The 15,869-nt window shown below is 33.3% G+C and overlaps 1 protein-coding gene across 13 annotated transcripts in view; it reads left to right on the top strand.

Moving 5' to 3' along the window:
- The window catches only part of ERBIN (erbb2 interacting protein), a 128,675-nt gene that overhangs the window by 64,151 nt on the left and 48,655 nt on the right, over window positions 1-15,869 (top strand). For all 13 annotated transcript variants that reach the window (XM_044267887.1, XM_044267956.1, XM_044267921.1 and 10 more), the window contains exons 5-12: window positions 4,056-4,134; window positions 5,724-5,813; window positions 7,615-7,671; window positions 12,090-12,153; window positions 13,070-13,144; window positions 13,976-14,120; window positions 15,138-15,210; window positions 15,554-15,683. In XM_044267887.1, the coding sequence (XP_044123822.1) occupies window positions 4,056-4,134; window positions 5,724-5,813; window positions 7,615-7,671; window positions 12,090-12,153; window positions 13,070-13,144; window positions 13,976-14,120; window positions 15,138-15,210; window positions 15,554-15,683 (713 nt within the window). The remainder of the gene's footprint in view (window positions 1-4,055; window positions 4,135-5,723; window positions 5,814-7,614; window positions 7,672-12,089; window positions 12,154-13,069; window positions 13,145-13,975; window positions 14,121-15,137; window positions 15,211-15,553; window positions 15,684-15,869) is intronic.

The following is a 15,869-nucleotide window of genomic DNA, read 5'->3' as shown; positions in this document are numbered from 1 at the left end:
GTCTGTCTGTCTCTCTCTCTCTCTGTCAAATAAATAAATAAAATATTAAAAAAAAAAAAGACCAGTGAATACAGTATTATATTGGATAGTCAGAAAAACAACCAAGTATACTTTTAATAGCAAATTTGACTAAACCTTCTTGGAATTGGGGTTATCCCTAATTTATAAAAACTTCTTTAGATTAAAGTATGGGGGGAAAGTATACAATTCTGTCTGTAAGGGTAAAATACATTTTGATAACAAAATCAGATAAAGACATTTAAATCACAATGTTGTGATCCTGTTTTGGGATGACAGATCTCATCCTCCAACAGGTTAGCCCAAGCCATCCCAGCCACGTTTCTCACAGAACAATAAGAGGACCCTAAGAGCTAGTGGAAATTAGCCAGAAAGCTTATTTAAACCTTCAATTTCAGTAACTTGGCTAAAGTTTCATTGGCCAAAGCAGAGCACATGGCTGAGCCTGGAATCAGAACATAGGGAAATTATACTTAATATTTTGATGGGAATAGTTGAAGGATCACATTGTAGAGAGAGTGGTATAGGGAGTGAGTCTATTAATGCAACCACTGTATCACACATATCTAGAAATGAACTTTATAGAAAATGTGCATGCAACCTAAATGGAAGATGAGTAGAAGGACCTAAAAGGAAAGAGTGTCAGGAAACATAACCATGAAAGAATCTGGAATATGACAGAGGTGCCTCTACAAATCAATGAAATAAGAAAAGTATTTTGTTAGCATTGGAACAGTGGTTTTATATGGGAAATAGGAAAAAAAGAGAGAGCCTTCATAATAATGTACTAAAATAAATTCGAAATTAATTAAGGATAATAATATGAAAACAGTTACAATTATTGGAAAATGTAGAATATTTTTATGACTTTGGGATAGGAAAGAGATCTTATTCAAGATATAGAGAGCATAGTAGGAGCACTTGGGTGCCACAGTTGGTTAAGTGTCTGATTCTTGATTTTGGCTCAGGTTATGATCTTACCATCATGAGATAGAGCCCTGTGTTGGGCTCTTCATGGAGCGTATAGCCTGGTTGGGTTACTCTCTCTCCCTCTCCTTCCTTCTTTCTTTCTCTCTCTCTCTCTCTCTAATAAACTACTAAATTAATTTTTAAAAAGCACAGTAGTAAAATAATAAAATTTCTGTATGACTAAATAAATAATACATGACAAACTGAGAAAAATTTGATACACTAGTATTTCTAAAGAATGCTTACCATCAGTAATGAAAAGATAATCCAATAGAAGATGTACAATAAACATGGAGTTCAAAGAAGAAGAAATAAAAATGATCAGTAAACAAATGAAAATATATTATCACTAGAAAATATCAAGAATATCTAGCTTTAATTAATTTACTTTTTTAAAAATTTTATTTACTTGACAGAGAGATCACAAGTAGTCAGAGAGGCAGGCAGAGAGAAAGAGAGAGAAGCAGGCTCCCTGCTGAGCAGAGAGCCCGATGCGGGGCTCGATCCCAGGACCCTGGGATCATGACCTGAGCCAAAGGCAGAGGCTTTAACCCACTGAGCCACCTAGGTGCCCCTCCATTTATTTCTTAGTTTAAGCTTTATCTTTACCATTTTGTTCATTTTTTCCTCTTCAAGTACAGTAACTCTTTCAAAGTTCTTTTGTCTCTGAGTCTGTTTCTAGTAGCTGAACAGTGGTAATCTTTTTATAGTGGAATATGTCAAGCATTTACAAAAGTAGAATATAATACATCTGCTGTACCTATCAACCAACTTCAGCATATATCAGTATATTGAATACCTCCTACTATACTCATCTGTACCTCCTACTTTGCCATCCCTTATAGTTTCTGTTAAAATCTTATTTATTTATTTATTTATTTATTAGCACGAGAGCAAATGGGGTAGGGAAGGGCAAAGGGAAAGGTGGGTAAGGAGTCTCAAGCAGACCCTGTGCTGAGTGTGGACCCATACATGGCACTCCATCTCACAACTCCAGATCATGACCTAAGCTGAAACAAAGAGTTGGATGCTTAACTGACTGAGCCACCAAGGCACCTCCTCACCTCTGATTATTTTAAAGCAAGTCACGAAGAATTCCTTTGATATATAAGTATTTCAAAATGAAACCACTCTATTGTCATACTTGAAAAAAACTAGCTAACAGTAATTTCTTAATATCATTCAGTATCCATTATTGTATATATTTGCTAATTTGAAGATTTACATGAACTCTATAAATTTCAGCAAAAGTAAAAGTTCCTGAAATTGAAAAAATGAGTTATCTTGACTGTTTGAGAAATTGAATTTATAATAACAATGATAATAAAACCTTCCCATAAGGAATCATTGAGCCCAGATTCCTTTAATTGAAATTTTTATTGAGATAATTGTAAATTCACATACAGTTATAACAGAAATTGCAGGGTAGTCCTGTGTACTTGTTACCTAGTTTCCACAGTGGTAATATTTTATAATATTTTAGAACAAGGGAGATAACTGACATTGACACAGTCCCCCAATTATATTCTTTGGACTCCTCTTACCTGGGTAGTTCCTCAGTCTTCCTTTCTCTTTTTTGACCTTGATAGTTTTAAATTTTATTGGCCAGTTATGTAGTAGGATTTTTCTAAATTTGAATTTGTTTGATGTTTGCTTATGATTAACTTCATGTTACATGTTTTTGGCAAGAATATGATAATAATGGTATTGCATCCCTTCCCAGTGCATCTTAGATTTGGTACCACGTGATGTTGCTAACTGGTGATGGTAACTTTAAAGCAGTTTAAGATGGTGCCTTTGATATTTCTTTATTAAATTGCTTTCTTTTCTTTTGTTATTAATAAGTGTCTTTTGGGGAGAAATAATCAGTCTATTAGTATCCTATTTCTCATCATTATTTTACCCACTGATATTAGCATTTGCTGATGAGTTTTAACTGAACAGTTATTGCTGTAGTATTTGCCACTTGGTGATTTTGCATTATTAATTTTTGGGCACCTGAAATTCTGTGTTTGGCACTGTGGTAAACTTGCTTATCTTGAATGATAAAGTAATGAAGTTGAAAGAAGTTTGAATGATCCTCTGATGTCAACTATGTTCAGTATTGGTATTGTGTTAGTACAGGAAGGAGTCTTACAGAATTTTGTAATATTTTAAAAAGCTTTTAGCATTCTTTTAGTTTGTGTTATAACATTGCAATTGGAAATTTGTGGGTTATTGTTAGTTCACAAATTATTGTTACTGTATTTTTGCTGAGATAGTGTGAGGAAATAAGAGTATGCTTAGAGGGGCCCCTGGGTGGCTCAGTGGGTTAAAGCCTCTGCCTTCGGCTCAGGTCATGATCCAGGGTCCTGGGATCAAGCCCCACATCGGGGTCTCTGCTTGACAGAGGGAGCCTGCTTCCCTTCCTCTCTCTCTCTGCCTGCCTCTCTGCCTACTTGTGATCTCTGTCTGTCAAATAAATAAGTAAAATTTTTAACAACAACAACAACAAAAGATTAAAAAAAAAAAAAAAAGAGTGTGGTTAGAAAGTTTCTGTAATTTGGCCTGTCCACCCCATTGATGCGGTATTTTACTGAATTGGTCAGCAGCTGCCGTCAGGCATATCTGCTGGCATATCAACTGTAGATTTTCTACTACTTCTGGCTTCAGCTTTGTTCTCAGCTTTGTCAGTTGACATGTATGTTAGGGAATACCTTAATCTGGGCCCAGCATTAAAAAAAAGTAATCATGTTTTTATGGCAGAAAACCAGAAAGAGTGCTAAGTATTCGTATTTTGTATCCTTAACATCATCAGATGGAGAAGGCACTAATTTTCAGAAGAGCTAAGTGAAGGAGGGGGAGGTCAAACTAATAATTGGCAGTTATAAAGAGGCACATGAACAAAAGATGAAAAAGAAAAGAGAAATTGTAGAGTTCTGTTTGGTTGATGTTGTCAGTTTGTCTAGATCCTAGTTAGTTGGTAAATTTTGAATTTGCAAGGTAAACAGTAATCCATTTTTTAATTATTGAATCCTTTTTTAATAGATCCTTTTAATTTGATTATTAATTATATGTTCATTTTCTAGGAATACAGGAATTTCCAGAAAATATAAAAAATTGTAAAGTTTTGACGGTTGTGGAGGCCAGTGTAAACCCTATTTCCAAGTAAGTTCTGAGTTGAATTACAGGTTAATTTTGAGTAAAATAGCTGTGAATTAGAAGTAGAAAATTACTTTCTATATTTTTAATGAGTAATTGGTATCAACTTTAAGTTTCATTTTTAGGTTAAAATGAAACCTTTTTATAGCCAGGGTTTTTTCTAATGCCATATTTTGTAACCTCCTATTTTACAAAGGTAAATTAGACATCTGAACAGATAATCCAAATGTTTTGCTCCAGGTCTCACAGATGGTTTGTGTCAGTAATGAGGCTAGAATATGGTTTCCTCCCTCAGTGATACTTTCAGAATGTAAGAATTTCTTCACTCACAAATCAGCTGTGTAGCACTCTAAAAGTTTTGAAAATAGTAAAAGAAACTGAAAGATCAGGAAGGTAAGAACAACAAAAAAGGAAAAACCATGTGATTGGTTACAACATATGCCAGAGGTCATAAATTTTCTTTTATGATAGTAATGGCTATAAAAAGAACACTTTCCTGACTCCAGAACTATTAAGTTTTGCAAAAATGGAATAGTGAAGCAAAAGATGAGTAGAGCATGGTTTAGTGTAGCTAAGTCAAAAACTGAAACCAGCTTTCACATAATACAGTACTATATTTAGTGAATAATTTTCAAACATTGGTGCTTCATTTGCTGTGGTAGATGAAGGAATGTGACATAGGAAAGAAACAAGATAAGTCAAAGACTGAGAGAAGTCTCACTGCAACAGAACTTTGTACTTTTCTAAAAATCTAGGAAAACATGTAATGATGATGTTTTGTCTTTAGCTAAAAATATTGCTAGTATCCAGTTCTAGATCTGGAATTTCTTTTGTAAACCAGAGGAAATAAAGGGAAAGCTGATACATACAGGTTCTCATATGGCTCTAAAATGTCCTTTAGCTTTTTGTGTTACTTCTTCTTTGCTTATTATAAAATTATGCAATCTTTATTTGGTTATTTAAAGGCCAGTTTTTGAAATTGAAAATAATTTCTAAACTAGTGGTTCTCAAATGGGAATGATTTAGCCCCCAAGGGTCATTTGGCAAATTCTGAAGACAGTTTTGGTTTTTAAAACCTGCAGTGGTGGGTGGTGCTACTGGTTCCGAGTAGATAAGGCCAGGCTTGCTGCTGAGCAGTACAGTGGAGAAGACAGCTTCCTCAATACAAAGAATCACCAGCCCCAAAAGTCCATATTGTCATGGTTTGGGGGGAAAAAAATTACTGTCAGGTTTTGGAATTCTTTATGAATCCTTTGGATTGATGTTACATAAGGCAAATTTCAGGAGTGCTTGCCGATGTCATAGTTATGTCCTAAATACATTTCTCTGTACTGTGGTTCATTCAAGTTACCTTTTTGTGCACATTTTATCTTGAGGCAAGTACTATCTCATTTCCTATTTATGAAGAGAAAAAAGTTATTGAAGTAGGTAAATTATTATAAAAAGGAGATCTCAAGTTTGTGGGTCCCTCATTAAAGTAAAAAGGTAACTGTTACCTGTTAAGAACATGTGTTGGTTAGACAGATTCTTAGATAGATTCTGAGACTGAAATTCTGTGTATTAATTTAACTTAAATTCTGATATATTTTATATAGGCTTCCTGATGGATTTTCTCAGCTGTTAAACCTAACCCAGTTATATCTAAATGATGCTTTCCTTGAGTTCTTGCCAGCTAACTTTGGCAGGTAAATTACAGTTTCTTTTAAAACCTTTTCTTGTTAGTTCTTACAAAGTTGACAAAACTACAAGTTGCTTTAGTAATACTATTAATTATACTTTCATACGCTCTTCTTTTGTAATTATTTCCAAACCTTGTGGTTTTTACAGTTTTTTGGGTCTTGTTATTTTGTCTTTGAATTTATATTCCCAGATAAATAAATAAACAGTGAATATTTAGAAGAAAAAGGTAATTTACAACTTGAATTGGTTTTTAAAGTATTCAAAAATACTTTAAATGTGGGTAATTTCTATATTTTTGAGAACAGAATAGTCTATTTTTAGCATTTATCATATTTGAAAATGATCTAATTATTGATTTATCTGTCTTCTCCACTAGAATCAAAATTCTGGAGAAAAGAAAGTGTGTTTCTGGGGGCCACCCCATTGGCACACTCCTGCCAGTATCTGAACATAGAGTAATTCTTGTCGTTATAGTCTTTGAGTAACTTTTTTTTAATGAAAAGATGAACATTGAGCGAATGACTATTAGGTATCAAATTACTATTATTTTAAAACTAGTAGAGAAAGTGCTTTTTCAATGGCATGTTAATTTTAGTCATCTTTTTGTCTGTAAATAAAGATACATACTGTATGATCTCACTTATATGTGGAATCTCAAAATAAAACCAAACCTGAGCTTCATTAGATACAGAGAACAGATTGGTGGTTGGCACAGGTGAGGGTGGCAATATGGGTAAAGGTGGTCAAAAAGTACAAATTTCCAGTTATAAAATAAATAAATTTTGAGGGTGTAATGTACAGTATTGCTGTTCTCAGCAATACTGGATTGCATATTTGAGAGTTGCTGAGAAAGTAGATTCTAAAAGTTCTCATCATAAGAAAAAAATTAACTATGATGATGGATGTTAACTACACTTATTATGGTGGTCATTTTACAGTATGTACACATATACATTATATTGGATACCTGAAACTAATAATGTTATATTTCAATTACATTTTAACTAAGAGAGAATGAATTCTGGGCATTATTGTAGCCTCTTGACTGTCCTGTGGGACCCACTTTATCATGCTTCATATATTTATTTACATGCATAAATATATATGTGTATTTATCTGTGTTTATATGTAATTATGCATATACATATGCATATACTTTAATATATTCATATATGATGTATATATTATATATACATATATATTATATACATATATATTATATATGTATATATATGTAAATCTTGTCAGATTTCTTTTTTATATCTCCTATTTGGACCACTTTTTTATGGAAATATATTTGACATGTAACATTTTGAAAGTTTAAGGTGTACAGCATGTTGATTTGATACATTTATATATTGCAATATGATTTACATTATGGTATTAGTTAGCAACTCTAGACCACCCAATCTTCTCATTTTCCCTTAATTTTATTGGAATGTGCATCACTGAAGGGCCAGAGGATTTCTCCTTTATTATATCCCCTTAAGTTCCCTTTTTTTTTCTCTTGGAGCTGGACTCTGGAGTTGAATTACTGTTCTCTAACCTGCTAATGGCTAATATTTTGAAGGCATGTTTGCATGAAATGCTGTAGGATTGATATTTAGGGACAACAAGTTGTGCTTTAAATGTGTTTAGAAGTGTTTAACTTTTTTCCCCCAACTAATTCTGAGGGGCAGAAATAGTCTTTTCTTACTTTGCAATTACAGAATATTGGTTGCTTTAAAACTTGGAGTATGACATCACTTTGGTAATTAAATTCATTGTCTTTGTCATAGATGGTTAATTTGTTATTTTGTTTTGCAGATTAACTAAACTCCAGATATTAGAACTTAGAGAAAACCAGTTGAAAATGTTGCCAAAGTAAGTAAAGGTGTTATTCTTTCTAAAATAGGAATTTTTAATTCTTCTGAAGATTTTTTTTAAGTATTCTCTGCACCCATTGTGGGGCTCAAACTTAACAATTCCCAAGATCAGGAGTCCCAAACTCTACTGACAGCCAGCCAGGCACCCCAAGAATTTTTAATTCTTAAGTCTTTAAAGAAATGTTAGTTTTGAAATATCTAAAATATGAGTGAAAATTATTTTTAAAAGACTGACTTGTGATCATATTTTGATCACATTGTAATCAATATGACTTGTGATCATATTTTAATCAGTGGTTTTGAATATAAAACTTTCACATCTGTTGGTATTTTATGGTGATTTCATAAGCTTTCTGAATTTGGTCTTGTGTCACAAATATCAAAATATGTCTATAAAACCTACTAGTCCCATATAGAGGTCCCAGTTCATATACTAGAGCTCTTATATAGTATTAATTAGTGAAATCTGTAGGGTCTTTATGTGAAGTCTAGTAACTGTAAGTTTAAGAATTTGTTGGGTTTTGTAGTCTGTTGTAAGTTAGAAGTGGGATGTACAGCCCCCTGCTGGTAAGCTAACATCAAGAAAGGATGGCAATCCAAGAGCAAGTAAGATAAAGCTAAAACAGATCTACACACTGAAAATGCACTATAGTGTGTGTCCATTTGTTGAAAAAAATACATTAAAACTTCCTGAATTCATCACTACATTTTTACAGTGTAGGCATTGGCAGACTACTGTCTTACTAAATCTGGCCCACTGTTTATTGTGCAAAGTTGTTTCACTGGAAATACAGTTATTCATTTACATATTGTCTACGGCTCCCTTTGCTCTATAGGGTTAGAATCAAATAGTTGTGACAAAGACTGTATGCAAAGCCTAAATTATTTATTCTCTGATCCTTTACAGAAAACTTTGCTGATTTCTGTTGTGATTGATTTGTCAGGAGTTAATTGTTAGCTTTTAAGGGAGATATCTCCAGTTCCCCAGGAGTTTGGCTTCCTCAGCTTCTGTGGCATCTTATTTGCATCTGTTATGAAATTTACCATGTTAGTCTTGTTGTTGTTGTTGATTTTTAAGATTGTATTTATTTATTTGACAGAGATCACAAGTAGGCAGAGAGGCAAGCAGAGAGAGAGGAAGGGAAGCAGGCTCCCTGCTGAGCAGAGAATCCGACTTGGAGGTAGATCCCAGGACCCTGAGATCATGACCTGAGCCAAAGGCAGAGGCTTAACCCACTGAACCACCTAGGCATCCCAATCTTGTTTTTTTTTAATGCATTTTATTTCACTCTTTTTAAAAAAGATTTTATTTATTTATTTGACATAGAGACACACAGTGAGAGAAGGAGCACAAGTAGGGGGAGTAGGAAAGGGAGAAGCAGGCTTCCCACTGAGCGGGGAGACTAATGCAGGGCTCTGTCCCAGGACCCTGGGATCATGACCTAAGCCAAAGGCAGACGCTTACCTACTGAGCCACCCAGGCACACCCCCCCCCTTACTCCTGTTTTTACCTGGCCAACTTATATGCACGCACACATGTACCTATAACCTTCCCCATGAATGTAAGTCTTTGAGGACAAGGAGCATATCTGGTTTTGATTCCCAGAAGACATCATCTATTAGCTGACTGTTGTTCAGTGCAGAAAAGATTGGTGTTTATAGTGATGGTTGTGAGTATAAATTAAAATGGGAATTATGATCCATACTAAATTCAGAAAGGTTTAAATATTTTACAGATTGATACTGGCGTCAATGACTCCTTTAGTTCAAACGACTGCTTTCTAAGAGATTTGAATAGGATGTAAATTGTTTACTGTAATAGCTAAGCCTATAATTAATATTGTTTATCTGATACCATAATTTTAACTTACTATTTTATCTCCTTATTTAACTTTAAATTGGGCTCTGTCTGATATATTTTCAAATATAATTCTTTACTGCTTTCTTTTTAAGAGTTGTGATTAAAACTTTTGAGACCTCACAAACCTATAAAGAGGCAGTAGTTTTAAATGTTACAAAAGTCATGTGCATTCAAGTTATGTGAGTGAACCTTTTTATAATCAAAGATGAGAGCAGTGGGAAAGCTGTTTCCGTTATGTAGCTAAGTGAAATTTAATACCATCTAAATACTAGAGGGCACAGGGCCAAGCACAAGAAGAGATGATAAAAAGGAGTTAAATAAAAAGAAGTTTGAGAGGTAAATAGGAAGAAATTTGAGGGATATATTGTCTTTGGTTTCTCCTTGAAGTAGGAATCTGGATCTTAAATGAAGACTTGAAAATGAAAACGTGAAATTTTGTCTTAGACTTTTGAGGTATCTTAGTAGGACTAAAGTTGCCAGTATAAATTAATGCAAATTAATATAGAGACATTTTGAAGGTTTTACATTTTATTTCTTTTTTTGTTACATATACATGTCATTCACTTTTCCCTGCATCAGTTTTTAAACTTCTTTCTAAAGACGTCATTCATAATTGAATTTTTCCAATGCACTGCTTCTTTTTTGTACTCTTGTATGACTTACCCTTTTGTAACAGTGTTTAACTACTCTGTGTGGATTTTCTATGTTCTTTTGTTATTTTAATAATTTCTTCAATTCTCCCCTCCCTCCTCACACTCCTTTCTACTTTTCTCAAATGCTTACCTGGATATAGTTTAATGTCATAGCTTCTCATCTTTCTTCAAAAGGTCCTAGAAACCTTCTTTGTTATGAAGCAAACTACAACTGACTTAGAGATTTTTTGGACAAAGATATGAGTAAGGGAGCAATTATAGTTGAGACTAGGCCTTTAATAAGTCTAAGTTAAATAAAGCAGCTTTGAGAAAAATTGGTGTTGTGAAATAATTTAAAGGAATATTGATAGAATGGCATACTCTAAATGGAAGGGTTAGGAAAAATTAGTTTCCTCTAATGTTGGGTCAGTAACATAGTGTCATTACAATTATGTGTGTTCTTTTGTTTATCTCTTATTTTTTAAAGATTCTTATTTATTTGAGAGAGAGCAATAAAGATGCACACTTGCAAACACAGGGGAAGAACAACAGGGGAGGGTGAAGAGGCTGCCTGCCAAGCAAGGAGCCCTAGGTGGGACTAGATCCTGGGACCCTAGAACATGACCTGAGCCGAAAGCAGTTACTTAATGAACTGAGACACCCAAGCGTGCCCCCAATTATGTGTGTTCCTATGTTTTAGTTTTTTCACTGAAAAGGCAGAGAAACGTTTTGTGAGTTTTATTTTACTTTTTCTAATTTGTTAAATTTCCGGAGAAAATAGAAGTAGTCTGTGTTCTTATTTTGTAATTTAAGGAGGCTGTTGGTTTTTAGTAGTGTTAATTTTTAAGCCATTAGCATATTAATATATATTAATAATACGATGATAACTGTATTTTGCTTTCATTTTGGCATATCCTAAAAAATTATAGCATGAAGTTCTTTATCTGGGTAGCTGGTAGTACCTCAATCTATCAAATACTAGGTTTCTCTAACAATAGTAATTATAAGAGTGTAAATATGTATTTGAATTAACTAGTTTAGGTTTTGGTGGTTTTTTTTTTAAAGATTTTATTTATTTATTTTACAGACAGAGATTATAAGAAGGCAGAGAGTCAGGCAGAGAGAGAGGAGGAAGCAGGCTCCCCGCTGAGCAGAGAGCCCCACGCAGGACTCAATCCCAGGACCCTGGGATCACGACCTGAGCCGAAGGCAGAGGCTTGGTTAACACACTGAGCCACCCAGGCGCCCCCAGTTTAGGTTTTTAAAATGCTGTATTGAAAGAGAGATAAAAGTACAGTTTAGTTTATTTCGTTATTAAATGAGGTTTTGTACAATTTTCAAGTCACTGTAGTTGCAGAGAATATCGGTAGTAAGTTGGAAGTTAAAAATGATTTTACTACTCATATTTATGATTCTTATAAAACTTGATTTTGAGTTGTATTGAAATGAATTTGGAAATGTGGTAAGAAATTTGCTGTTTAGAATTTTGAGTACTTATTTTTAGAAATAAGCTATTTTGAAGTTTTACAAATATATGACCAGTCTTGAAAAATGATAATAATTACTGTGTAGCTGCCAGTCTGATTCATTAGTTAATTAATACTATATGAAAATTTATTCCGTGAAAAAAGCAAAAACCAGTTATTCATATTCTGGTCTGTGTGTTTAAATTTACTATGACTACTGTTCAGGAATAGAATGAAGACCTGATGAGAACCCAAATTAGAGAATAATTCATAACTTATTTTATTTAGAAATTAAATAAAGAATACTTTTCTGAGAAATTATATTTATTTTGTCAATATGGTGAAACCTGTACATTAGATCTTACCTAAGAATGTTTAATAAAACTATTGATTTGAAAGCTTCCATTTAAATTGATATTTTTATATACTCAATTCTTCATTAATCCCTGGTGCATAGAACCATGAATAGACTGACCCAACTGGAAAGACTGGATTTGGGAAGTAATGAATTCACAGAAGTGGTAAGTTCTTACCAATCTCTATTCAAAGGTCTTAAATTTGATTGAGAGCATGTGAAAGTTAATGTATTTATTTCTTAGCATTTTTTTTAAGATTTTACTTATTTATTTGACAGACAGCCATCACAGGTAAACAGAGAAGCAGGCAGAGAGAGAGGAAGGGAGGCAGGCTCCCTGATGAGCAGAGAGCCCAATGCGGTGCTCGATCCCAGGACCCTGGATCAGGACCTGAGCCCAGGGCAGAGGCTTTAGCCCACTGTGAGCCACCCAGGAGCCCCTCTTAGCATTTTAAAATATAAAATAGGTTAAAGATATATACATATTTTTAGGAAAAAAGATACGAAAACACTTAATAGGGAGAGTTAATCAGATAGAAATATCTGACAGTAGTGAGAATCAAATGTAAAATAAAGGAGAAACCCATGGAAAAAGTAACAAAGTTAGGCACAGCAAGTAGACAATTTGAGAGATCATAAGGGAAAAACAAAGTTTTATCAGCCTAGATGAGTAAGAAAAAGTACTTCTAAGGCAAAAGTAAATTGCTGGGTTATGGGGAAAAGGCTAATAAATATTTCTACAGATAATGATTGAGAGTATTTTTTATTCTTGAAAGTGATGGGACTTATTTTTATTTCTTTATTAGTTTTATAAATACTTGAGCCTATTCTGGAATGCTTATCTTTTTTTTTTTTTTTTTTGGAATGCTTATCTTTGAGTTTTCTTTTAGTAGTACCACTGTAGTAATTATAATATAATGAAAAGTCTAGAATCTTGGCTCTGCTCCATGCCACCCCCTCCCATTATTTATTAAATGTTTTAAACCAGAAGTTACCATTACAAGTTCCCTGGAACTACTTCCGACAAATAAAAACATTCAAGTAAATTATTGAATTCCCCCACCCCCTTCTTACCCAAACAGCCTGAAGTACTTGAGCAACTAAGTGGATTGAAAGAATTTTGGATGGATGGTAATAGATTGACTTTTATTCCAGGGGTATGTATATCAAACTTTATATGGTTTCTCTTAGCGAAGTCTGTTCTTTGCAGTTTGAAGAATTGTACATTTTCAGATTACTTTCTTTTTTTAAGGATGGTTATTTAATTATAAATATATTAGATAGAAGAAAATAGCATTTTTTTTTAAACTATCAGTACATTCTTTTTTCTTTCTTTTTAAGATTTTATTTATTTATTTGACAGAGCTCACAAGTAGACAGGGAGAGAGAGGAGGGAAGCAGGCTCCCTGCTGAGCAGAGAGCCCAAGTGGGGCCTGGGATCATGACCTGAGCCGAAAGCAGAGGCTTCAACCCACTGAGCCACCCAGGCGCCCGTTAAATATCAGTACATTCTTGACGAAATTCAGAATATTAACATAGTAAACTTTGTAAAATAGATTCTTTTTAATTTCCTGGACCTGGAGTGTGTCCTTCGCAGTGGTTGCAGTTGAGTTTATATCCTAGCTCATTTTGTCCAGAGAACTGTTAAAGTGGGATATTTTCCATGTAGTTTCTGTCCTAACGACTGACATTTATTTATTCCCATGCCCAAAGAACCTAAGAATCCTGTTACCTTCTGTTGCCCTAGCCAATGGTGACAGCTGAGTTCCCAAAGAAAAGTATATGGCCATTGTCACTCTGTGAGGCTCTTAGCAGGAACTCTTAGCTTTATTACTGAATACATTACTTACAGCTTTTAATAAAAAATTGAATCTTTTCTCTCATACAAACATTTAATTGTGAATTATAACTTGGTATTGAGTTTATTACCTAAACTAGCCATAAATGCACTTAATATAGTCATTAGGTTTTTTTTTTTTACTTAACAGTTTATCGGTAGTTTGAAACAGCTCACATACTTGGATGTTTCCAAAAATAACATTGAAATGATTGAAGAAGGAATTTCTGCATGTGAAAACCTTCAAGACCTCCTGTTATCAAGCAATTCACTTCAACAACTGCCTGAGACTATTGGTTTGTATTGCTTTCTAATTCATGTAATTCCTTTTTACTAATGTAAAATCTCAGAAATTACATTTTTGCCATTGTTTCACTTAAATCTTTCATATATCAAATTTTATATGTTATGAGCTAGTTTTATTGTACTGCCAGTCACAGATCTTAGTTGAATTGTTTCGTGTGATCAGTTACACATTTTACATCTTGGTTGACATTACTATATTTTTCTTTAAGGAAATGTCGTGTTTATCACTATAATAAAATTTAAACTCTTTAAAAAGAAGTTAATTTATCTAAACTATAATACCTATTCATAGCCCTTATCTAGTATCTTTTTTTCAGTCTCCATTTTAGACTCAAAGTTGAGAAAACAAACCAGTTAGCAAATTCCATGAGATTCTATATTTGTAGTTGCTTTTAGTCTGATGATGCTTCAAGGAAAATGAATTATTTTGATTCAAGAACCAAAAACATAAATCTTGCCATCTTCATGATGTTTAAACATAAAAACCAAAAAAAATTTTTATGTATTTTATTAATTGAGTTACTTAGCTGTTTTAGCTCAGGCTACATTTTGCAGATTCTACTATAACTTATTCAACAGTTTTACTTTTATATTAAACTCCATTTTTATTGTTTTAGCAGTTAGAATACACAGAATAGTTTGCCATATACCTATGAATTTTATACACCTACCATTCCTTCTTGCCTGTGCTCACTTGTGCCTTGACATTATTTTAATGAGCAGTGCTACGTCGGTGAACAAAGCAGGCAGAAGTCCCTCCTTTTATGAAGCTTGCATTCTAACAGGAGTAAAATAGATAAATACACACTAATGTTAAAAGGTGATATATTGGTAAAAGTTGAAAATATAGGGTAAGGGAGTACAGACCAATGAGGTTGGGTTGGTTTCTCTTTTAGATAGGTTGATTAAGAAAGTTCTGTATGATTGATGTGTGCTCACATTGACTGTTGTTTGACTTGCTTCTATTTCAAGCTGGAAAATTATGTATTATTTCTTTCCGTAAATAGGTTCACTGAAGAATGTAACAACTCTTAAAATAGATGAAAATCAATTAATGTATCTGCCAGACTCTATAGGAGGGTAAGATTTTTCTGAATCACTAGAAGACTTTACTTTCATTCAGCTTTATATATTTATGTTTATAAACAGTATGTATGTATTTCATTCAATCACATATATTTCCAGATAAGTGCATGAATAGCAGCTAAAGGGATTCCATAGCATTTAAATAAGTATTTGGTTGCTGGTTGGCTAGGTTTTTTAATAAAGGTAGGCATATTTTTATTGTTAAATTAAGTTTAGTGGAAATAAGAGTTTTTCTGGATTTGTTGAAGTCAAGTTCAAATGTTGATATATTCTTAAGTTTTGGATTATGTATAGGAAACTTTAAAAATAATGTGTGTTTTCTGTTTTAATTAATTAGGTTAGTGTCAATAGAAGAACTGGACTGTAGCTTCAATGAAGTTGAAGCTTTGCCTTCATCTGTTGGACAACTTACTAATATAAGAACCTTTGCTGCAGATCATAATTATTTACAGCAGTTACCCCCAGAGGTATTGTATTTTAAATTTGCTTTGCATTTTCTTTTTTAATTTTTTCTATATTATTCATTATAGCTATCCAGTGTGGTTTTATCTGTTTTCTTTAGAAATAATTATGTAACTCTGTTATCTATTTTCTGAATAACAATCAGATATACTGATTTACAGAGATACCTAAATACTTTTCTTTACATGGAA

The sequence above is a fragment of the Neovison vison genome, chromosome 1, assembly GCF_020171115.1.
Source record: "Neovison vison isolate M4711 chromosome 1, ASM_NN_V1, whole genome shotgun sequence".
Taxonomy (NCBI): domain Eukaryota; kingdom Metazoa; phylum Chordata; class Mammalia; order Carnivora; family Mustelidae; genus Neogale; species Neogale vison.
This window is presented reverse-complemented; position numbering and strand designations above follow the sequence as displayed.